Here is a 26,152-nt window from a genome sequence, read left to right on the forward strand (position 1 = left end):
AACTTGCCACCACAATGAGACACCACAAGCCCAATGGGTTTTCCTTGAGAAAGTCAAGAAGCTGACCCAAGTTTTGAAGGAGCTGACCAATCCTTTCCAGGCAGAGAGTGGGGATCTGTTGTCACTGGACACCAAGGATATCACTTATCTCTGTGTAGCTGCACTTCTCAGCACACATTATGAGAGGGGCAATCAAGAAAAACAGGGTACACTTCTTCGGACAGGAACCAGCTTCTGCTGATGCTTCAAAGCAGAAAGTGCTGAAGGAGGACTGCCAGCTCTTCTCCAAGCTGTTCATCTCATGCCAGAGCAGAGAATGTGACCTGCACGAGTTCTTTCGCCATGAAAATCAGCAGTTGCCTGCTGCCTTGAGTGATGGTGGGAAGCTTTACTCCAGTCAGAAATCCCAGCTTGCAGCCATTCTTGAGAGCCATGTTACAATACCTGATGTGGAACCAAAGGCTGATGCAATCATCATTGATGGTTCAGCACTGGTGAACACCCTGCCACCACGAACCTCAAACACTTTTGAAGACTATGCCATGTTGGATGTGCTCCCCAAAGTACAAGCACACTCCACCAAGTACAAGAAAACAGACATTGTGTTTGATGTCTACCAGTCATCAAGTCTCAAGGCTGAAACCAGGTCAAAGCGTGGACGTGGTGTAAAATGCAGAGTAACAAGCAAGGGCAAAATCCCCTCAAACTGGCGGAAATTCCTACGAGACAGTGATAACAAAACTAAGCTGTTCAGGTTCCTGGCTGACAAGATTGCACATATGTCTACACCCAACTTGGTCATCGTGACCAAAGATGAAGATGTTGCCTGCAACAACACGATCAGCTTGGATAGGATAGCACCATGTAGTCATGAGGAAGCAGACACACGCATCTTTGTACATGCCGACATGCAGTGGAGGAGGTGAGCGAGGTCCTGATGGTTAAGGCCAGTGACACAGATGTCCTCATCATAGCAATCAGTGTTCTGCCTCTCCTTCAACAGATTGGTTTGGTGCAGTTGTGGGTGTCCTTTGGCCAAGGATGCAACCTGAGGTGGTTTCCTATACATGACCTTTACACCTCTATCGGACTGGGAAAAAGCAAAGGAATACTCTTCTTTCATGCCTTCACTGGTTGCGATGTGGTTTCAGGCTTCAGCAGCAAAGGGAAAATGTCTGCATGGCAAACCTGGGATGTGTGTGTTGAGGCATCTGATGTCTTTGCCAAGCTAAGCCAGTACCCACCAACAGTAGGTGATGATGATCTGGAGATCCTCGAGAAGTTTGTGGTGACAATGTATGACAGGTCCAGTACAGTTGCATGTGTAGATGATGCCAGACTGGACATTTTTGCTTGGCAACAGAGGCCTTATGAAGCCATTCCTCCAACTTGTGCAGCACTACTTCAGCATGTCAAGCGTGCTGCCTATCAAGCAGGCTGCATATGGAGTCAGACAATACTGCACCAACCAGAGACACAGAGTTCTGCTGACTGGGGATGGACAAAGAGTGGAGATACATGGAAGGTCTTCTGGTACCCATTGCATAGGGTTGCCAACAGCTGGCCAAGTGTGGATGCCATTCAGAATGCCATGGAAGGTGCAAATGCTACCGATATGGTCTTACCTGCACACGACTATGTAGCTGCAAGTGTGAGGGTTAGGAAAAGTTCAAATCCCCTATACTTTTAAACACCTAGATCATATCCTATACTTTTAAACACCTAGATCATCCAAATTGATCAAAGTGGTGAGATTATGTGTCAAACGTCCTCATTTACAAGTCTGCATGGCAGCCATCTTGGAAAATGGGCGGCCATCTTGAATTTCAAGTACTTTTTCAAAAGAGTAATGTCTAAGGAGTATTTGCACCAGGTTTATTGCTTGTATCACTATTTGAACGATTGTTTCAGTTATATGCTGCTCTATTACAAGTCTGTATGGCGGCCATCTTGGAAAATGGGTGGCCATCTTGAATTTCAAGTGGCCCACGTACTTTTTCAAAAGAGTAATGTCTAAGGAGTATTTGTACCAAGTTTGGTGCTTGTATCACTATTTGAACGATTGTTTCACTTATCTGCTCCACTATTAGGACTCAGATGCACAGGGCAGTGCAGCAGGGGATTTCACACTGTGGCGTTCAGCATGACACATTCTGGAATAAAGACAATGTAGCCTGCTTATTTCCATAGGGGGTTATTGGCATGCTTATTTAACCGTCTCTCCCCCAAAGAGTACAAGGCCATTTCCATTCAGCTTTTTTATTTGATTGTCTGGAATAATGAGCCCAGGACATGGTTGAAGGTAGGAAGCGCCTGACAGTGACAGTTAAAAGGGAATCTCCTGGCCAGCAGCGCCAGAACGAGTTTGAAAGGCTGGGTTCCCGAGACAATTTTGAAAATTCCAGAGGCCAATTGGCATTCACGCACGTTTTCATGTAGGATATTACAATATAAGATAATAAAAAAAGTAAAACAAAAAACTGTCATTACATTATGTGTGGGTTGGTTGTTAGGTGCTGTGTAATGATTTTGGGTGGTTTCATTCAAGCTGATTGGACTGCATGTAGCGTGTTTTTGCACACACTGATTTAGTCTACAAGTTCTGAATTAATAATCTGGTAAAATGAACTGCGCCTGATATTGACAAAGACACACCATCATAACCTGAATTTCCATTCAAGGACTAGGTAGTACAATAATAATGATAATAATAATCTCCGTTTTCTGTCCTGCGCAGCCGATAACGTCATTCCCATTCTCAACGCAGTGCCAAGACGCACCTGCATATTTTGGCCTGCGAATCAATGACAGATTATAATTTCATTGCATTTTACAAGAGCCCTATAACATTGAAACGATCAAAAACATTGAAACAATCTTGTGCTCCACCACGTCCTCAAACAGCAATAGATGTACTTCAATGTTGCTCATAGATAGAAGAAGGTTTGGCATATGTGTCCTTGTTTCGTGTCTGTCATGTCTTTGTGTTGTGTGTTTTATTTTGAAATGTTTTCCCTCTTGTGTCATGTTAAGCTTTACTTCCTATCTGCGGTTCCCTCCTGTGCCTGATGTGTTCACCTGTTGCCCCTGTGTTTCTCCTCCCCCTTCCAGCTGTCTCTCCTCTTGTGATTACCCATGTGTATTTAGTCCCTGTTTCCCTTTTGTCTGTTGTTCGGTTGTCCTCATTTCTTCCCTGATCTTGTCCAAGGTACCTGCCTGTTCCTGTCGCCCTTCATGTCTGAAGCTAAGTGTTTTTCATGTCCTGTGTTCCCCTTGCTTCGTTTTCTCATCAACAGCTTTTGAATAAAGCTCGCTTTTTGTTTGGAACCTTACCTGCTTCCCCTTGATGTACTGCACTTGGGTCCTGTTTCCCCAACCCTGACAGTATGGGTGTCAAGTTATCGGGGTATTCTTAACTTCTGCCCAAACTTGAAAAAAGGCCTTGGCCATCAACAGGGTAAAATGGACACAACTCAGACGGTTTCTTCGTTCTTCTTTCATTTATTTTACTAAGTCATCAGTTCGAATACGTCTTTTATAGATAGGTTGAAAACCTTTACAAGAAAACAAAACACAAAATACAGCATTTTCATAAAACTGCCTCTCATTACATTCACTGTTTCACCAAACAAACATTTCTCCCATATTTGCACTAGTGTGTCATTACAAGCTAACATTAGCACACCACAGTCAGATATAAATGACACTAACTAAAGCACTTAAACTCACTTTAACAATCGAAATTAACATTCAAAAGATCTACAGATAAACATCAAAACATGATCCTACCAGTAGCATCCCTGGAAATGGCCAGTTAGTTAAGCTCCCATCCTTCAGCAGTCAACATGTGCCTTGCAAACACTCACACACTACCTGTGCTTCAATGACTCCGCTTTTCCTGGCATGAGAACGACTTCCGGTTTCAAAATAAAAGTTTCTTTTCTTTTCAAAACAAAAGTCTCTTTCTAAGTTCGATCTAACAGCACAATGGGCTCTGCTTCGCTCAAGAACTCTTGACCTCACCTTCGTGAATAATAAATTAAGGATTCAAATTAAATCTGTAGGCCCACATGATGCAGCCCACCAGGTTCTGAAATTACGTCATACTGCTAGAATAATTTCTATTGGATCGGCAATTAAAAATCATGAGGCCAGACAACGGATAATGGTTGAGTTAACATTTGAGCAGTTTAATTATTTTCAGTTTAACAGTTGCACAGCCAGCAGGTTGGTCTATGCCATTTCAACAACAAATTCTTAAGTGAGTTAATTTTAAACAGACAGACAGGCTAGAATATAGCCTACAACAGAAGAGAAAGGCTGAAGAGAAAGGTTTTTTTTAAACCACAATTTTCCTATTTTCCTTTCCCAAAAAACGCAATCCGTCGTTCTTTAGCTTAACAGAATTTCCTAAACACCGATTGAAGGTTAAGGGCATATGTTAAGTCCTTGTGAATGTTAAGGAACAGCACGTGGTTGGGGTGCTGCTCAGTCATGGACGGCAGGAAAAGCTTCTTTCCGCGGTGGCACTGCTGAGCGGTATGGTCAGATAAATGCGAAGTAGCTGGCACACCTCTGACATGGTAGCGTGCATTGCAGGGTGCTTGCTCAGGATGTGAACAGCAGTAGACATCTGTGTCACCCGCTTGATTTTCATTGCCTCACAGCTGTTGTGCACGGCCAGCAGAGAAGGCAACATCCCAAGCTGAGTGCTCAGCCGCCCCATTTCCACACTTTTTTTGGTTCACCCAGAAAGATATAGTTGTCTGCGACAACTGTCGCTTACTTTTTTGGATATGACTAGACATATTTACCTTCAGCTAATCAATGTTGTATAGCCTATTACAGTTTCAGTAGCCGCAAATACCTAAACATTAACGTAGACAATGTTAACGCAGACAACTGAACTGAGCTTCAGTGTCGTAGCTTCGTAGGATAACCTTTTTCCTGGTTTGAAGCCTACCCTGCGGTCGAAGTATCCAAGAGGCCAGGCTAGAGCAGACTTAATTTAAAGCTACAGTGCTGTCATTAGGTCTAGTTCATGCTGCAATCACCACTGTGATGCCGTGTCGTGGTCAAATATGTATATAATTTATTTATTTTTGCGGTTGCACCCCCTGCACCGGTGCTTCCGGCACCCCTGCTCCTTGCCCTCTAGTCTTCTCATCTGATAGTGCCTGCACTGCTGAGGACTTGTCAAAAGATCACATGTCTGCCTGCCTCAACTTCTGACCTGCAACACACCACAGCGGATTAGTTATGCAGCTAGTCCAGGAGGTGTGAGTGCACTGTTTAATGTTCCACAATTTGTTTTTATGTTTTCCAGGACACACTGGATATGTGTGTGCGAGAGAATGAGTTTAAGAGCATTCTGTTTGCCCTGTGCTACTTCCATGCGGTGGTGGCAGAGAGGAGGAAGTTTGGTCCTCAGGGCTGGAACAGATCGTACCCCTTTAACACTGGAGACCTCACCATTTCCATCAGCGTCCTCTACAACTACCTGGAGGCCAATCCTAAGGTACACATGTTTCAGTTTGTATTTCTGTGCCAGGTTTTACAATGACCACTGTTGGTAATCTTAATTGGAAGTCTAAACATGTGTGCCCTCAGCTTAACACAGCAAGCCACCATCTAGTAAAGCGACTTACAATCTCATTCCCAGGTGCCATACGATGACCTGCGCTACTTGTTCGGGGAGATCATGTACGGGGGTCACATCACAGATGATTGGGATCGCCGTCTCTGTCGGACCTACCTGGAGGAATTCATCCAGCCGGAGATGATGGAGGGAGGGCTGCACCTGGCGCCCGGCTTCCTCTTGCCTGGAAACATGGACTACCAAAGCTACCACAAGGTGAGGCAATATTAGTCTTTCCAAGACACGAAAATACAGAAAAATCATTCAGGCTGCAAAACATTATAGAACAGATAAAGAAAAAACAGCTTAAAATGTAAATTCAGAAAAGATACCCAAAAAAACTATAATAGAAGAACATAATGACGGCACTGTGTTCTTTGGGCCACCAGGTTCTTTGTGGTCACCAGCAAAAGCAGGTTTCATATTGCTCAAATGTAATCACCAGTCGTGTTCGTTTCCTGAGGTGGATCTGCTCTGTGGGGGTGTAGCGAGCCCCCAGGAAGTCTTCCGTACTCTGAGGAAATTATTCGTAGTGGCCAAACAAGCAGGTACTACAACTTCTGTGTCAGTGTGTGATGTCACCCGGTCCAGAAAGACTTTTTCCCATTGACTCACATTGGGAAAGAGACGTCTGTAAATCGATGGATAATTTATCTTACACTAAATAAACTACCCAGTATGAACCCTTTTATAGCCCTTATTAAAAAAATCAGGTCCTTAAAGTTGTAAAATGCGCTAAAAGCTAAATCCAGATTTAATTTCTCTCCATTCATTCTACTGAGCCGAGAGCGGGAGATCGGGGGCGGGGCTTAAGGGGAAACTCAACTGCGCATGCTCTGTGCTCTGACAACCAGGCATGATGGGTAATGGGTATCCAGTTATTATTATGCATCCATGGGGTGGAGTGGTGGGGATTGTAAGTTTAACTGGCAAACTGATCTAAAGGAAGTCCATCCATCCATCTTCTCCCGCTTTTCCGTCAGGAGGTAACAGCTCCAGCAGAGAGCCCCAAACTTTTCTTTCCCTGGCCACATCAACCAGCTCTGACTGGGGATTCCAAGGTGCTCCCAGGCCAGCGAAGAGATAAAATTCCTCCACCTGGTCCTAGGTCTACCCCTCGGTCTTTTCCCAGCTGGACGTGCCTGGAACACCTCCCTAGGGAGGCGCCCAGGTAACATCCTCACTAGGTGCCCGAACCACCTCAACTGGCTCCTTTCAACGCGAAGGAGCAGCGGTTCTACTCCGAGTCCCTCCCGGATGACTGAACTTCTCACCTTATCCCTAAGGGAGATGCCAGCCAGCCTGCGGAGAAATCCCATTTCGGCCGCTTGTATCTGCGATCTCGTTCTTTCGGTCAAGACCCATCCTTCATGACCATAGGTGAGGGTAGGAATGAAAATGGCCCGATAGACAGAGAGCTTTGCCTTCGGGCTCAGCTCTCTTTTCGTAACAACGATGCGGTAAAGCGACTGCAGTTCCGCTCCCGCTGCTCCGTTTCTCCGGCCCATCTCACGTTCCATTGTTCCCTCACTCGAGAACAAGACCCCGAGACACTTGAACTCCTTCACTTGGGGTAAGGCCTCATTCCCTTCCTGGAGTGGACAGTCCATCGGTTTCCTGCTGAGAACCATGGCCTCAGAGGTGCTGATCCTCATCCCAGCCGCTTCACACTCGGCCGCGAACCGATCCAGTGATTGCTGAAAGTCACAGACCGATGAAGCCATTAGGACCACATCATCTGCAAAAAGCAGTGGTGCAATCCTTAGCCCACCGAACTACAGACCCCCTCCCCCACGACTACGCCTCGAAATCCTGTCCATGAATATCACAAACAGGATTGGTGACAAAGCACAGCCCTGGCGGAGGCCAACCCTCACCGGAAATCGGTCCGACGTGCTACCGAGGACCCAGACACAGCTCTTGCTTTAAGAGTACAGAGATTGGATGGACCTGAGTAGAGACCCCCTCACCCCATACTCCCGCAGCACCTCCCACAGTGTCTCCCTGGGAACCCGGTCATACGCCTTCTCCAAATCCACAAAGCACATGTAGACCGGATGAGCGTACACCCAGGCCCCCTCCAGGATCGTTGCGAGAGTAAAAGCTGGTCCGTCGTTCCACGACCAGGACGAAATCCACATTGTTCCTCCTCAATCTGAGGTTCTAAAGGAAGTCACATGAAAATATCTAGTGCGGACCTTTGTCGATATGAGACTACAGCGATGTTAACTGCGACCTCATCTATGTTCAATGTAATTATTACAGTTTGAATCAGAATATGTTTGTACATTTTCACCTGTATGTTAATGAGGAAGTGTGACAATTGGCCAACTAACTACAACTCTGTCTCCATTGGCTGCAGTTATACACTGCAGAAGAACTGTACAAAGAATATGATATTATAGCATTCACAGAAAGTAAATAGCATTTCCAAACATATTATGGCACAGACATGAAGACGACTCAGCAATATCATTCCTCTTCCACAGGTGCATGCAATTAGCAAAAGTAAGCCAAGAGATACAGAGGAGATCAAACGAGTTGACTACAAAGCATTTCTGCATTAAAGGCCAATATGTTTTACATCAAAACTTTCATCAGGACTTTCATCTGCACTAACTTGAAAGAATATTGATCGTCATTATGGATCAGCAGATGGGCAATACCACATTTCCTCTTTCTTAATGTCATATACAGTCTGTCAATTGATCCTTACTGTTTGAATCTCACCCAGAAATATCTCATATTTTCCAGGCTTTTTCTCCTTTGTCAGCAGAACTGTAGATCGGAGAGAGAAACATGATTACTTTCTGTCCTTATGTAATTGCAGTTGCCTATATTTATGATGAATATATTTAAGAAATCCACCCCCATGGATGCATAATAATAACTGTCCTGTCCAAGTGGAAATATATTTTGCACTGTTTCCATTTTCAAGAAAAAGTAATTCCATACAGAGTATCACAGAATATCAAACTTTCACATACCGAAATGTATAAATCTTCTGACGACTCAAGAGTTATACACAGTTTTGAAAGGGCCGGCTGTGGCTCAGGGGTTTAGTGTGAAGATATGCCATTCAGGCAGTTAGTGGTTTGATCCCCGCCCCTGTAGATAACATGTCAAAGTGTCAATGGCAAAATACTAAACTCCAAGTTGCTTCATAGTCTTGTCTATAGTATGGAAGTTTGTGGAAGTTACTTTGGATAAAAGCATCAGCTTGATGAAATGAAATGTAATGACATGTGTTTCTTCTGTTCCAGTACATCGACCAACACTTACCTGCCGAGTCTCCCTACCTGTATGGCCTTCATTCCAACGCTGAGATCGGGTTCCTCACACAAACCTCTGAGAAGCTTTTCCGCACAGTGCTAGAGATGCAGCCCCGGGACGGAGGAGTCGGGGAGGGTGGTGGGACTACACTTGAGGAAAAAGTAAGTATTATTTCTATCCTACAGCTTTAAAAGTATGTTGACAACCGAGCATTACCCCTTTAGTGATTGTTGAACGTCTCAATCCAAATGCATGGGCATTAATCCGCTGCTACAACTGCCTCCACCTGCAGTCAGATGCAGACCATCCCAAAGCTGCTGGATGGTGTTGTGGTCAGGGTTTTCTGCAGACCAGTCCAGTTCTACCACACCGAGCTGGAAGCAAACTTCAAGATAGCTGTAGCATTAAGATTTCACTTCATTTGATACATGGGGCCTAGAGTATGTCTGGACAAGGAATAGAGCTGTAGCTAATGAAAACAATCAGTGTCATTTTAGACACAATAGATTCCTAATTTTGTCTGTAATGTCAGAGAAAAATCTGTAACATTTGAGTTGTAATGCAACAGCATGAGGGTAAGCAATCAGATTTCAAAGTTCAAATGTTTTATACCTCATATTTCCAAAAAAAACTCTTGAGCTGCACCCAGTGAACTTTAGGAATCAATCAGTTCTCAAAATGTTGCAGATTAAGTAATTAACTAAGAATAATGGAGGAATGGTTTTAGCCCTTTGGCCATATGAATCATGTTTGATCGATGCTACAGAGGCTTCATGGAAAGGCTTGAAGGGCTTATCTTTACATTTTTATTTTCTTCAGTAATGCTGATTACTTCCTTACTACACTGCCCGGCCAAAAAAAGGTCACAAGCCTGTGGGGGCAGTGCTATGATCTGGGGTTGCTGCAGTTGGTCTGGTCTACGTTCAGCAATGTGCCCAAAGAATGAGGTCAGCTGACTACCTGAATATACTGAATCACCAGGTTAATCCATCAATGGATTTTTTCTTCCTTGATGGCACAGGCATGTTCCAAGAGGACAATGCAAGGATCCATCGGGCTCAAATTGTGAAAGAGTGGTTCAGGGAGCATGAGACATAATTTTCACACATGGATTGGCCCCCACAGAGTCCAGACCTGAACCCGATTGAGAATCTTTGGGATGTGCTGGAGAAGACTTTGCGCTGTGGTCCAAATCTCCCATCATCAATACAAGATTAAAAAAAAAATTAATGCAAGACAGAAATAAATGTTGTGACATTGCAGAAGCTTGTGGAAACAATGCCACAGCGAATGCGTGCCGTAATCAGAGCTAAAGGCGGTCCAACGAATATAATAGTGTGTGATCTTTTTTTTGGTCGGGCAGTGTATTTCATTCATACTGCTCTACAATCTAAATGCTATTTCATCAAGTTTTTTCACTGTGACAATAACAAATTTGCCTCACATAAACACGATTGGCTTGTTCCAGCTCTGAGATTTGACTAATTCTGAGGTCATACACCAGGCTCTTCTGAATAAAAAAAGTAACTCAAGATCTCTCTTTTCTGTGATCACTCCATAAAAGAAAAGGGAGCCGGTCTAAGAAAACTAATTATACCAAAAATATTACTGCATCCTCTTTTGGTGGCACCATTTCCTAAATTAGAAACATTCTAAACAAATTCTCCATGATTTTATAAACATTTCCCCCAAATTAAACATAACTTTCTGGTGTATTGTTTAATAGTGGGTTTTCATTATAAAAGGAGTATTTTGGGTTGAACAATGTTTGGCTGCAGAGAATGAATTCATTATGACCAATGCAACTGCAGGTAGGTGAGGTTATGGAGTAGAATGCTGGCTGTTAAAAGCTGTGATTGTAATGGGATACTCAGTGTGGGAAAGTTGAACTGTCATGCTTGGAAGATACCATGTGTAGATATGTAAACCAACGACTTTCACTGGCCGACAGTCTCACTAAACACTGAAAACTAATCGCACACAGAGTGATCTGGGTGTCTGAAAGTCCCCAGGGTGAATGTTTATAGCAGTGGTTCTCATTTTGAGCATGTTGCATATGTGCAAGTGAAGAAAAATAAATTGACGGAAAAATCAAGCTTTTATTTTGAAGGCCAACATTTCTAATGCTGCGCGTGCAGTTGTCGTGTGACTGGAAATGCCAGAGACCAGAAACGATTTTGAAAAACTGCTGTCACGTAGTGATCCTCTTCTCCATAAAACATCTTTGGTGATGCTTCAGTCCACACGGAGAATAACTTGTGGTAGAACTACTCTTTATACATCCATGGGTACAACTTCAAATAGAAATGAACACGTAATGAGATAACATAAAATAAAATAGAGATTGACAGGCGACTCTTTTCAGAACGAGTCGTAGTGACATTTAGGATTAGTGAAGGTGTTACACCGTATTTGGTGTCCCATCAGATTCTGTGTCCTGACAAAAATGAACTCATGAACACCATACACTGAACAAGGAATTCACTGTAATTCACTTTACCTAAAAGTGTATGCTGAGAAGCATATATATATATATATTTTTTTTTTTGTGAAATACATTTGAGTGGTTCAAAACTTTGGCTCGCGATTTATTGACGAAAGAAAGAAGTGGGTCCTGAGGCTTGACCAGGTGAGATCCACTGGTTTATAGGATGGTGTTTTCTGGTTCAGGACTGCTCCGAAATAAAGCTGATTTGAGTGTTAAAGCTCAAACAAATATTCAGTTTGAGAGAGAGCAGCCTCAAGATAGTAAGTGACACATTTTAAAATGATAAATAAGGGTATTGGTTGTTTCAGTGTTAGCTTTGTTAAAAGTAATTTATACTTAGTGTTGCATTAAACAAGCAGCAAAATGGGGGTTATGTACCAGGCTCTGCTTTAATGGTATAACCATCAGCCTGATTTTCCTTCTTCTGCAGCTGTTCTGAGGTGTGTGTGTGTGTGTGTGTGTGTGTGTGTGTGTGTGTGTGTGTGTGTGTGTGTGTGTGTGTGTGTGTGTGTGTGTGTGTGTGTGTGTGTGTGTGTGTGTGTGTGTGGCAGCTAACCAGTGAGGCACCTTTGTATTCAGCGGCTCCTAGCTGCCAGATCGGATATCTCAACTGAGAAATCCATACACATGATGACCTCATATCCTTTGTTTGGCGCCTAATCCGTTGATTGATTGGTGGTGTGGTTCCTTGGGAAAGTGTTGACATGAGCATTAGCTTTCATCGCTTAACCACACAAATATGATGTGAGCATTGATTTTTATGGATGGATTACATTGTGATTAAAAAACAAAGAGCTGCCTTGCAAAATATATTTGCTTGAATATTTATGGAGTCTGTATTTCACAAGCTGTCAGTGCTATCTGACTCAGATGACCTCAGTTTCTCTTCTCCTATAGTTCTCGTCTCCAGCATCTATAATTTACACTCGGTTATTGTTTTATTAATCACTGATTCCTAGGCTGTGGCGCAGTGGGATACTGGCTGATCTTTGGATCAGGGGAGAGCTGGTTCAATCCCCACTGCAGTCAGCATGTCGTTGTGTCCCTGGGCAAGACACTACACCCCAAAATGCTCCTGTGGGGATTGTCCACAGTATTGAGTATATGTAAGTCGCTTTGTTGACTAGTGACATGTGATGATTATTTACTCACACATTTTCAGGTGCGTGTGGTGCTGGAGGAGATCATGGAGAAGCTCCCGGAGGAATTCAACATGGTGGATCTGCTGGGGAAGGCAGAAGAGAGGACTCCCTACCAGGTGGTGGCACTGCAGGAGTGTGAGCGCATGAACTTCCTCACGCTGGAGATGAGACGCTCCCTCCGCGAGCTCAGCCTGGGTCTCAAGGTGGGGAGACTGAGGAGGAATATTGTCTGTGTGGGTATTGGTCACTTTTCCGAGAACCAGCACCTTATCGTGGTGGAGAGGTTTGTGTGCCCCGGTGAACCTGGGGGCTGTGTTTTCTGGAAGCTTGTGTTCCTCGTAGGTTCTCCCATGGCAAATTGGTCTCAGGTAAGGGGCCAGACTAAGATTGGTTCAAAAGACCTCATGAAAAACAAACATGAAAGCGAGGATACCCGGCCCGGAGGAAGCCCGGGGTCCCCTTCGGGAGCCAGGCCAAGAAGGAGGACTCGTCAGCGAGCGTCTGGTGGCCGGGCACAGCCCGAAAAAGCAATGTGGGCCACATCTCCGCTTCTCCGTCCCGCAGGCCCACCTACGGGAAACAGCGAAAGCAGAGGGTCTCGACGGACCAGACCCAGGCGGCAGAAGCTGGCTTTGGGGACGTGGAATGTCACCTCTCTGGGGGGGAAGGAGCCGGAGCTTGTGCGGGAGGTGGAGCGTTACCAGTTGGATCTGGTGGGGCTCACCTCTAGGCACAGCGTCGGCTCTGGAACCTTACTTCTTGATAGGGGTTGGACTCTATTCTTGGAGTTGCCCAAGGTGTGAGGTGCCAAGCGAGTGTGGGAATACCCACAAGCCCCCGGTTGAGTGCCGCTTTGTTGGAGTTTACCCCAGTAGACTTGAGGTTTGCCTCCCTACGCCTGCGGGTTATGGGGGGAAAACTCTTGACTGTTATGTGTGCTTATGCACCAAACAGCAGTTCAGAGTATTCACACGTGTGCAATGATGGAGACACTTGGAGCACCCCCAGTCACAGTTGGTTGATGTGGCCAGGGAAAGAGAAGTTTGGGGCCCTCTGCTGGAAATGTTACCTCTGAGACCCTGACGGATAAGCGGGAAAGATGGATGGTATTGGTCTGTCAATACTCAAGGCACTGTGAAGTGCTTCTTAGACCCAGAGGCTGGCTCACTGCAGGCAGACAGGAACATTGTGACATCGACCCTCACCTTCAGATGTGTGACTGGTCTGGGAGTGTGTGTTTGGACTACAGGCACAGTTGAATAAGTAGGGCTGGGGAGACCTGACAGTAGCCTACATCATGAACCCTTCTCTGTGTTCTGCCAGTGTTGGTCCTTGTTTTTCCAATCCAAAAATAATTAAAAATCAAAGTTTCACATTGCTTTCTCATCATAATAAACATTAATTGATAATGCGTGTAATTTCTTTGAAAATGACTGAATGATTTTAAAGCGGATCTCAGGGATTATTCTACAGAAAAACCAGATTTTAATAAAACATAAACACCTGAAGATTATTGTTTATGCCAATTTATTTGCAAAGACATTGAAGGTTATGATATACTCAGGAAGTGAAGAGTCATGAGGGAAATTTGGGACTGAACTTGACCCATTGTATCCCTTTTTTGTCAGAAAGTCTTCTAGAGGAACAGAGAAGAATGAGACATCACTGTCTGACTGAGTGCTGACAAGTGAAAAGAGAAAGAGCGGGAAAGCGTTTGTCAAGAGTTATGAGGCTTCGATCCCCCAACACTACAAGCCTTAATAAATCGGCTCAGTGATTTAAAAGCCATGTAGACTAATGTATCAGCAAATGGAATCATAATAATATTCTACACTTCATTGGTGCATCAAGAACTTAATAACAGGCCAAAAGATGAAAAGGCAATGCTATAATACATGCTAACTGTCCAATTAAAAGTGGAAAATAAACTTCAGCCAAAGAAATTTGGAAACAAATAATTGTGTATTGCTTTTGACCCTAAGACCGTAATTATTCCAAAAGGAATTATTATGTAATTTGTAAAAGTAGATCAAAAAAGCCTTCGAGAGACGAGTGTTCTGCTTGGCAGGACCCTGGACGTTGATTGAGAGCTAGCCTGCTAGCCAAGAACAGAATTACAAACAAGAACACACATTGTTGTTTCTCACTTAAGTACCAAATATATTGGCAGTGCCCTGCTACGACCAGTATATCTGCTACATATTTAATTAGCTAATCAGCCAACAAATAAAGACCTTATAAACAGCAATGCTTAGCTATAAATGCCAAGGTCAGTTAGCATAAATGCTAAATGCTTTGGCCTTTATGCTACAACACCATTACTAATGAAACGCTGTCTGTTCACTGACTGAAAGCCTTCTAGCTCACATAATAGCTTAGCCTCCTTTTAGCTTATCATTCCATGGTCCAATCTGGCTTGCCTGTTAACATAGATCTTGCTAAGCTGCTGTTGCCAGAACATGTGAATGTCCATGTATCGCTGTTTTGCCTCGACCAACACATAAAGAGGTGTTGTTGATTGACTGCAAAATGGATGATTCCAGTTTTTATTCTGTTCCCCACACTTTAGGGAGAGTTAACCATGACCAGTGAAATGGAGAACCTTCAGAATGCTATTTTTCTGGACATGGTGCCAGACGGTTGGACTAAGCGGGCGTACCCCTCCTTGTCCGGCCTGGCGCTGTGGTTGTCTGACCTGCTGCTCAGGATCAAGGAGCTGGAGGCTTGGTCAGCAGACTTCGTCTTACCCTCTGTGGTGTGGCTGGCTGGCTTCTTTAACCCACAGTCCTTCCTCACAGCTATCATGCAGGCAATGGCTCGAAGGTAGGGCTGTTTTTCACATTAGACATAAAGGGTGTAAATGTGACAGAAGCTACTGGGTGTGAAAAAGCAGATCAACCTCTTTTTGAATGGCAGGAATGAGTGGCCTCTGGACAGGATGTGTCTTCAGTGTGATGTCACCAAGAAAAACCGTGAGGACTTCACTCTGCCGCCCCGTGATGGAGCCTACTTACACGGGCTGTACATGGAGGGCGCACGCTGGGACTCCCAGGTACTGCACTGACTGATGGCTGACTTTGTTCAGTGTGGATACAAAATACTGCACTTCTATTGACATTCACAGAGGTATTCCTTACCTCATGTCAGCCATGGCACTTGTGATGATGGCTGACAGACTGAGCATAAAGAAGAGCTGACCTAAAAATGATTCTTTAATCTGAGCAAATCAAGTAAAGTAACTTGATATTTTCCCCTGAATTGTTTTCACATTTCCTTTGAGTCTTATTTTTCTGCTTTGCGTCCTGCTTCATTCAGAGTGCAGGATATTCCTCAGTTTCCCAGAGCTCCATCTATCTGCATGCATGCAGCTTCTGTACACACCCAGCTCTGAGGAGCCTCCCTGCACACTCTTTAATTAGGGAATGTGCAGACGGTGCTCTTGAACACTTAGATCGCCCTTTAGAGGAGTGGAGACGCAGGCAAAAAGACAGGTGGACAGGCTCCCGCTCACAACTCCCCCTCTCTTCTTCTCCTCCTCTCTTCAAATTCTCCTCTCAGCCCCAAGGCCAGTTCTGTGCCACTGGCATTGAGCAGCAGAGAATGAGAGGAGAGTAAGCAGAGCTCCATCTGGACACAGCTCTGTGCTGCAAGGAAGTTTAAGATTTATACCTGTTCATCTTTATTAATGAATGAAGCTTGCGTTTTATTCAGAGGGATTTCCAACTTCAGAGACAGCTCGATGCTGTGTGTAAAACACTGTGTGCTGAAAGGATAAGAGAGACAGCATGTGTGTGTATGTAAATGGTGATGAAGACTGCAGCTTTGTAATACAATGTTCTCTAAATATGGGATTTTACACTCTGTTACCATAGTAACTGTGTATGTGTAGTGTAGGGCTGCAACTAACGATTATTTTAATAGTCGACTAGTCAGTAGATTTTTTTTTCGATTAGCCAACAATTAACCCTCGGATTCCACCATTGACATTGGCCTCATGTCGTAGACCAGCATGTTTAGAACACGCTGTGAGGAGTCTGGCCATTTGAGGGGTGCAGGGGCCTCTCCGCAGGACGAAGTCATCCACACGCCTTTGCTTGGAACTTTTAAAATAGCAAACTGAAAATAGAAAACTATTAGGCATAGTTACCACAAATTGTAGACTTAAATTAATCAATTTGATTGATTTTATCTGACAAATGAATGATTTATAATTAGTTATGTATACACTTATTTATCTACGGTATTTATCTATCTTCCTATCTATTTAGCATACGTGCAGTCATACAGAGCTAAGTAAAGTTAGGTAGGCGAGGTGACCGTGTGAATTTACAATGTTAACAGAAGAGGGACACTTAGACTGTAATTCAATGTTCTTATGCAATTGGGTTAACACATTATCTTTCATGAGAGGGCCTAAAAGTAACTAATGTCACTCTGGACTAGAGGACGCATTTTCCGAAAGGTAAACAAAAACCGGCTAACTTACCCATCCGGAACTTCGGGCGCTAGACGTCCTGGGTGTTTGCGTTTAAGATGCTCATGCATCGCCGTTTTACTGCCGTGGTAGGCCAGCTCTGCGTTGCAGACAGTACACTTGACTTGTTTATTAGCTTTATTTTCCTTAAAAAATGCCCAGACTTTAGATAATCGCGGACTCAATTTTACTGCAGTCGGCTCACGCTGATCCGGAGCCCCTGCCATGATTCATCTCTGTTGAACTTCGTCAGTGGTTGGTTTAGGACGCAGATGGTGCAAAGACGAAGCTACTACTTCTTTTTTTATTTTATTGGCAGTTGGCATCCAACTCGGTGCCAACGGGTGTGGAGCATCAATGGGGATTAGACACTTTATAAACAAAACAATGGGAAAATTAATGGTCCTTTTACTTCCCCTTCAGAACCGAAAGCAGTAAAATGCTAATCCGCAGCATACAAAATGACGGTGGTGGCTTGCCAACTCTATTGCAATTTCCTTTGCGTGTGTTCTAATGAGTCATGAGTTAAATGCCTAGGTTGCTTAAATAATACGACGTGTCGACAACAAAAGTCGACTAGTTGTTGCAGCTTTAGTGTAGTGTCATTTACATCTCAACTGGCCTGCTCTGGGATCCCCATCGTTTGTATTTACCCAAACAAACATAAAGTTATGGATATTTAAAAGCTCTTAAAAACTTTGAAGCAGATGCAATTAGGGATTTGTCCTCTGAGCGTTCTAAAGTCATCAGGATGTCCAGTCATTCCTGAAAGTCACTGTGCATGCATAGCGAAACTTGTGTTTGTCAGGCGCTGAGTGTAGGAGGATTAATTAATGAGATGGACCTCTGTGTTTCACTGCTTTCAGAGTGCTTTTTGAGGCAGCTCCACTTCCCAAACTGCTGACTTTCAACACTTTCCAAGGGTACCATGACATTATGTTCTTCAAACGTGTTGATGTTGTTAAATTGATCAAACATCTATTACTCACATAACGACAACATTACTAAATCTTACGCTTGTTTCAAGCTCTGTAAAATGTTTCTGTTAGGGCTTTCTATTAATAACCACGTTTAAGGGCAGATTTCAGCAATGAATTGTATGACAGTGAAAAGGCAAAGAGAGCAGAGCGACGAGCGCAGGCTGTCAGTGTTTGAGAGCGGAGCAGTTAGGACCCAAATGCAGAAAACTGTTTTTAGAATTCAGAATCTATTACTGGCTGAGCTGTGCCAGTAATGGATTGTTGGACGTTCTTGTCTCTCAGGACAAGAACGTCCAACAACATCAAGACACTGACTGAAAGAAAAACCAGGGGTATGTTGGGATTGTCCAAAAATTAGCTCCTCTCATCTTCTCCTCTGCTCTGTTCCTTGACCTTTGTGTGAAACGTCATGGGGTTAAGGAATAGTGGATCGGAGAATTCAAAGGAATTAGGAAAAGAGACTGCAGTGCTTTGAGAATCCGACTGCACTTACACTATCCCACGTATTTATGATGCTCCAGCGGACGTTATTATTATAATTATTCAGCGTCTGCTGTGGGGAGACTAGTTCCCTGTAAAGGACTACTGAAAGACTAGAGACTCTGCACCGTGCTCTGATGGTGTTGTTCATGCTTTATGAATGAGGACAACAGAGAGACATATATTTTTCATTAGGATGGAATCGTAGGAAATGAAAAAGGAAAGTGAAACTGTGACAAACCCTGAGAAATGTTGACTTTATTTGATCATTTCAGTAAAAAAGTAACGTTCATATTTCTCCTTTTGATTAATACAGTGTTGAATGTTCCAAACAAAGCAGTTAAGCAAGTTACAGCGTATGTTTAAAATTCAATATCTTATGGACATACATTTATACAAGTTCAAAATTACTAGTTTAAGCACCGTAACTTTCATGATATGCACTTCTTGTCACGATCGGTTGTTTCCGTGAAAGGCCGAATGTTGTATCGCAGGTAAAGTTGTGGCCGCCTAAAGGAAGGTCCAGTGTTTCCTAAGCTAAAGGAGGTTATAAAGGAAGTTTCAGAGCTCCTTTCCTATCATCTAGAGCAGCGGTTCCCAAACTTTTTTTGCGGCGCACCCCCTTCTACCTCCCAACCGGGTTAACGCAGCCCCCCAAAAAACGCAACCAATCTTTGTTTTATCGCCATATAAATAACTTTGTCATGAGACGTTCCACTTGACAGTTTCCCTGATTTCTGCCAGTTAATCATATTTGAAAGAATGAATGAAACGAGTTGGCGCGCATACTGTATATCCTAGCCTACAGTAAAATTTAGTAGAAGCTGTCTACTTCTACGTTTCTATCAAAAAGTAATAAATTACAGTTTTTTGATTTAAAATAAAAGGGATTACAAAGGAAATGTTTATTGTTCCTGTTTTTTATTGTAGCCTATGGAAAAATCCCACTTAAAAAACAACACTGTAATATTTTTACTCCAGACCACCATTACATGTTTCATCTCGCGCACCCCCTGGTGGCAGCTCGCGCACCCCCCCCCACACTTTGTGAATCCCTGATCTAGAGAATTGGAACAGCTCTTATCATGGCTGCCACTGAGGGACTTTCGGGTAATTTCACTCTGTTAGGAACCTTCCTAAGATACACTGACTAATCGACCGCAACCCAGAACTTAAATGCACACAAGACTAATGACAAGAACAAGACACGGGCGGGGAGGGAAGAGAAACACAGGGGCACCAGGTGAACACAATCAGGTAATCAAACAGGAAGGAACACAGAGACAGGAAGTGACAGCAGACATAACACGAACATAATACTGTATTTTAAACATGTCATTAATTGTTGTATCAAAGATTATAATTGTGATTTTTTTGTGTGTGTAACTACCTCCCTCCCTTCCTTTCCCTCAGACTGGCTTGATTGCAGATGCCCGTCTGAAAGAGCTCACTCCAACCATGCCAGTCATCTTTCTCAGGGCCATTCCTGAGGACAAACAGGAGAGCAGGGGTGTGTATCAGTGTCCTGTCTACAACACCCGACAGAGGGGGCCCACCTACATCTGGACCTTCAACCTGAAAACCAAGGAAAGGCCCTCCAAGTGGACTTTAGCTGGAGTGGCCTTGCTGCTGCAGATCTAGGAGTGAGCCTAACCCTGGCCCTGTTCTGGTTCTGATCGCTTTAGACATTTTAAAGGGAGACTAATAATGCAGATAATGAGAAATAAAACACAGCCTTACTCAATTCAGTATAGGCAGTGTGGTGTAACCAATAGCAACCAATAGCTTGTGCTGGCAAACACAAGCTCATGTTTGCAAACAAAAAGATATACAGTATAAAGCTTTGTGAGTACAGAAATACAATGATGTGTAAGCCACTGTAATGTGTCTGTGGAGAGAGCTGCCGGGCTTTAGCAGGATACTTTTTGGAGGCCATGCTACCTTTTGACAAGTTCTTGAACAGTCAGTAAAGCACCAAAGAGAAAAATGTGCCAATATTTGTATCTTCTCAACATACATTTTTCATGTACGTTTGTGAGAATAATTCAGTTATCAGGAAAGCACTATATGAAATAAATCTATTATTATTTTCTTATCTCAGAGAAGAGGTTGTATTTTCCTCTCAAAAACATTTGTCTGACATTTGTCTCCCTTTTCAGATTACAGTTTGTATCCCCTCACTGTCGAGTGTAAATCATGTGTCTCCAGATGTGTTGATTTGAATGTTAAAGAATAAACTGAAGAATGAAGTTCCTTTATGTACGGATACAATTCTCTTCTTCCTTAAGCTACAGTACATACAGTATATAAATGAAAAGATACAGTGGGGAGAACAAGTATTTGATACAGTGCCGATTTTGCAGGTTTTCCCACTTACAAAGCATGTAGAGGTCTGTAATTTTGATCATAGGTAATCTTCAACTGTGAGAGACGGAATCTAAAACAAAAATCTAGGAAATCACATTGTATGATTTTTAAGTAATTCATTTGCATTTTATTGCATGACATAAGTATTTGATACATCAGGAAAACAGAACTTAATATTTGGTACAGACCGAGGGAGATTGACCGTCATCTTGAACTTCTTCCATTTTCTAATAACTACACCAACAGTTGTTGCCTTCTCACCAAGCTGCTTGCCTATTGTCCTGTAGCCCATCCCAGCCTTATGCAGGTGTACAATTTTATCCCTGATGTCCTTACACAGCTCTCTGGTCTTAGCCATTGTGGCGAGTTTGGAGACTGTTAGATTGAGTGTGTGGACAGGTCTCTTTTATACAGGTAACGAGTTCAAACAGGTGCAGTTAATACAGGTAAAAAGTGGAGAACAGGAGGGCTTCTTAAAGAAAAACTAACAGGTCTGTGAGAGCCGGAATTCTTACTGGTTGGTAGGTGATCAAATACTTATGTCATGCAGTAAAATGCAAATTAATTCTTTAAAAATCATACAATGTGATTTTCTGGATTTTTGTTTTAGATTCTGTCTCTCACAGTTAAAGTGTACCTATGATAAAAATTACAGACTTCTACATGCTTTGTTAGTGGGAAAACCTGCAAAATCGGCAGTGTATCAAATACTTGTTCTCCCCACTTTATATACTGTCCAGTTATTCTTAAATAAACCGTTACAACAAACTGCACAACCTGATGATTTGATACTATAAGTGCATTACATTGCATGTTATTTAGTTAAAGGTCTCCTATTATCCACCAATTGTAGCATGCCTCATCCCCCTCTATTTCAGCCCTGTTCCTGAAGCGCTGATTCTGTGACTGAAGCTTTAAATGAACTAGCTGCTGCTGGCCACGCCCCTTTGGAGCTGCTGCTGGCCACGCCCCTTTGGAGCGTCATGATCTCTCCTCTGAAGAGAGTTTTCTACCGGGAGAAACTCAGCTAAACACTGCCGTGATTAAACGCCGTATTATGTTCCAAACCACATCCAGCATTATTTCTGAAACAGCATGGAGCTCAAACGTTTCTCTCTCTCGGTTTACCACAAGGACAGGACCTTTATATAGTCTCACATAGACCATATTACTTCCAAAGCAGACGGTATTCAGATGTGTCACGTGGGGGGGACGTTGCCAGGAGTTCAATGTAAAGCCAGCCCACATTTTCCTGATTACATTATAAGAACGGCAAATCTGGATCAGCTCGTTTGTACCCCCATTTCTAGAGATGTGGGTAAGGAGGAAAAGAGAGAGGGTTGTATTTTCTGACACTTTGTGAGTCTCTTTATGCCTTGCACTGACTACACTAGGCCTACTTTCAAAGTCGTACGATCGCTTGCCAGTTCACACTACACAACAAGCTCGGGAGTCTTGAAGTCGTTGTGGTGTGCACACTACACGATTGAACAGAGACAGGGGGGTCACACACACTACACGATCTGTCACCAGGATAAATCCCTGAAGAGTCTGTCTGGTCTCCAAACTACGTTTTCTCACGGAAACTTGGAGAAGTGACACGGGAAATGACGCAGATTTCGAACGTTATTATGTTTTACCTAAAAACTGTCAATAAGTTACTTTGCTTAAGCTTGTTAGCACATCAGCTAACATTAACTTCAGTGAATTGTTTAGCCTAGCTACAACTTCACAGTTCAAAATCAGGCTTCAAACAGCTGTGTCGACTTGTGTAGGACAACGCTTCTTCTTCTTTTTAGAAAGTTGTGCAGCTCCTCCCCGGGGCTTTTCCCCACCCCGTGTCTTGCGCTCTCATTGGCTGTAGCTCGTCGGCGCACCCATTATCAGGCACAACCCTTTTCCCACTACTGGATTTGGACTCGCCGACAGGTCCAGATATTTAGCTTGCTAGATCTGTCGGGCGTCGGGGAGGCGCCGGGGGGCGTTGGGGAGTCTCTCACCTCGCTTTTGAGCAGTTCACACATAACGATCAAACGCCGACTGCCGAGCCCCCGATTTAACGCCGATTCGTCCCCGAGCTCCAAAATCCGTCTGGGAGCGGCCGATTGGGCTAAAAAACGTGTTGTGTGAACTTGGCATTACACACCGAGGACACATATTTATGTGTAAAAGATATCAAAAAGTGCATTGACAATGCAACGTCATAGACTTCACCACCGAGGACATGCCTATGGGAACAATTTGGGGTTAAGTGTCTTGATCAAGGACATTGACATGTTGACTGCAGAGGGATTGGACTGCTGACGCAATGATTTGAAGATCAGCACACTACGCTTCTAAAGTACAGCACCCCTTACCGATGGCTTATACAACTTCCATACGGCAACGGAAGTATGGTTTGGAATGCAGGCTTTTTAAATACAATTGAGGGCACAGCTCAGTGCCACAGTTAGGTCCCCCAATGTGATGTTTTCTTCACTTGACTTAAGAAATACATTGTGCAGTATTTACGTCTTGTGCCCACATTGATCACTGTTGCCTTACTTTAAAGCCAACCTAGTTCAATAATCAATAATTCAGCGTCATCACATCTCACTTGAAGATCTTCATACTCATGCTGTCATACCCCCCTGCTGGAGCTGGGGACACATCTCAAGTGTGTCAAAAACAGCAGCAAGTGAATCACACTTCTCTTTCAGAGGGCTGCAGTGTTGAGTTAAGTTGCATTTAAATTCAACTTTTTCAGACTTCAGTATTTGAAGACCATTAAAACCTGATGCTAAATATCCGAATGTGTTTGAGATGAAGCTAAAGCAATATCATTTTTCTGTGAGTCACTTCATAGGAGGTGTATGTACCTGGAGATTTATAAACCCACAGAAAAAAAGCAACTATCAAGTGATTTCACACGTTGTGTAACTGTTGCTGTATAATTTGTTAAGGGTTTCCGATAGTAAATGATTTCATGTGTAGGACTTTTATTTTGAAGCCTCGGCGGAGCCAGGAGAGAGCTTGAGATAGAGACAGAGAAGATGTACGTACTGTAGTGACACACACGTTTAAGAGTTATAAGCAGGGCTGGACTGGCATCTGAAAAGGGCCCGGGCACTTTTGATCACCCAAGGGCCATTTTTTAATTTATATATATATATATATATATATACAGTGGGGCAAAAAAGTATTTAGTCAGCCACCAATTGTGCAAGTTCTCCCATTTAAAAAGATGAGAGAGGCCTGTAATTTTCATCATAGGTACACTTCAACTATGAGAGACAGAATGAGAAAAAGAAATCCAGGAAATCACATTGTAGGATTTTTTAATGAATTAATTGGTAAATTCCTTGGTAAAATAAGTATTTGGTCACCTACAAACAAGCAAGATTTCTGGCTCTCACAGACCTGTAACTTCTTCTTTAAGGGGCTCCTCTGTCCTCCACTCGTTACCTGTATTAATGGCACCTTTTTGAACTCGTTATCAGTATAAAAGACACCTGTCCACAACCTCAAACAGTCATACTCCAAACTCCACTATGGCCAAGACCAAAGAGCTGTCAAAGAAGACCAGAGACAAAATTGTAGACCTGCACCAGGCTGGGAAAACTGAATCTGCAATAGGTAAGCAGCTTGGTGTGAAGAAATCAACTGTGGGAGCAATTATTAGAAAATGGAAGACATACAAGACCACTGCTAATCTCCCTCGATCTGGGGCTCCACGCAAGATCTCACCCCGTGGGGTCAAAATGATCACAAGAACGGTGAGCAAAAATCCCAGAACCACACGGGGGGACCTAGTGAATGACCTGCAGAGAGCTGGGACCAAAGTAACAGAGGCTACCATCAGTAACACACTACGCCGCCAGGGACTTAAATCCTGCAGTTCCAGACGTGTCCCCCTGCTTAAGCCAGTACATGTCCAAGCCCGTCTGAAGTTTGCTAGAGGGCATTTGGATGATCCAGAAGAGGATTGGGAGAATGTCATATGGTCAGATGAAACCAAAATAGAACTTTTTGGTAAAAACTCAACTCGTCGTGTTTGGAGGAGAAAGAATGCAGAGTTGCATCCAAAGAACACCATACCTACTGTGAAGCATGGGGGTGGAAACATCATGCTTTGGGGCTGTTTTTCTGCAAAGGGACCAGGACGACTGATCCCTGTAAAGGAAAGAATGAATGGGGTCATGTATCGTGAGATTTTGAGTGAAAACCTCCTTCCATCAGCAAGGGCACTGAAGATGAAGCGTGGCTGGGTCTTTCAGCATGACCATGATCCCAAACACACCGCCAGGGCAACGAAGGAGTGGCTTCGTAAGAAGCATTTCAAGGTCCTGGAGTGGCCTAGCCAGTCTCCAGATCTCAACCCCATAGAAAATCTTTGGAGGGAGTTGAAAGTCTGTGTTGCCCAGCGACAGTCCCAAAACATCACTGCTTTAGAGGAGATCTGCATGGAGGAATGGGCCAAAATACCAGCAACAGTGTGAAAACCTTGTGAAGACTTACAGAAAACGTTTGACCTCTGTCATTGCCAACAAAGGGTATACAACAAAGTATTGAGATGAACTTTTGTTATTGACCAAATACTTATTTTCCACAATCATTTGAAAATAAATTCATTAAAAATCAGACAATGTGATTTTCTGGATTTTTTTTTCTCATTTTGTCTCTCATAGTTGAGGTTTACCTATGATAACAATTACAGGCCTCTCTCATCTTTTTAAATGGGAGAACTTGCACAATTGGTGGCTGACTAAATACTTTTTTGCCCCACTGTATATATATAAATATATATAAATCTTCCACTCCCATTTCAACGTTCTGATTTGGCTTTAAACACAACAATATAAGTTGGAAACCAAATCTAGTCAGAGCAATATTTGACACCAAAGCTAAGGCACCACACACACACACACACACTACTGTATGTTTTAAGTCTTACTGAATAAAATTAAACCTGTAGTAATAATTTCCTTGGTTAAATGTTTTTATACTTTCAGCTTAAAATTCCTCCAATCCACATACTGTTAGTGAGCTTACTGAATGGAATGTTAACACCCCCCCCCCCCCCCCAAAACGTTTCTAGTTGTCTAGGCATACTGTAATGCAACTTGAGACAGATCAAAACAGCGTAAGCTAGTCATTATGTCTAACAGTGTTTTTTTTCGGACACTCGTCATTTTTTTCACCACAGCAAAACCAAGTGACCGCTTCTTATTGCTTAGGCTTCCAACATAACTTGTTAAAGTTCCGTGTACAATACGCCTTGAAACATCCAACTGCGTTGTCTCAACCATGAAGAAATTGAAACATCCATTG

The 26,152-nt window shown here is 43.3% G+C and overlaps 1 protein-coding gene across 1 annotated transcript in view; it reads left to right on the forward strand.

Annotated features, from left to right (window-relative positions):
* LOC134871300 (dynein axonemal heavy chain 9-like) overlaps positions 1–20,728 on the forward strand; it is a 266,267-nt gene extending 245,539 nt beyond the window's left edge. The window contains exons 72-78 of the mRNA XM_063894016.1: positions 5,327–5,518; positions 5,663–5,854; positions 8,902–9,072; positions 12,562–12,744; positions 15,111–15,364; positions 15,458–15,593; positions 19,889–20,728. Of these exons, the coding sequence (XP_063750086.1) occupies positions 5,327–5,518; positions 5,663–5,854; positions 8,902–9,072; positions 12,562–12,744; positions 15,111–15,364; positions 15,458–15,593; positions 19,889–20,116 (1,356 nt within the window). The 3' untranslated portion in view covers positions 20,117–20,728. The remainder of the gene's footprint in view (positions 1–5,326; positions 5,519–5,662; positions 5,855–8,901; positions 9,073–12,561; positions 12,745–15,110; positions 15,365–15,457; positions 15,594–19,888) is intronic.
* Positions 20,729–26,152: the final 5,424 nt, after the last annotated feature.

Source organism: Eleginops maclovinus, chromosome 10 (genome assembly GCF_036324505.1).
Source record: "Eleginops maclovinus isolate JMC-PN-2008 ecotype Puerto Natales chromosome 10, JC_Emac_rtc_rv5, whole genome shotgun sequence".
Classification (NCBI taxonomy): domain Eukaryota; kingdom Metazoa; phylum Chordata; class Actinopteri; order Perciformes; family Eleginopidae; genus Eleginops; species Eleginops maclovinus.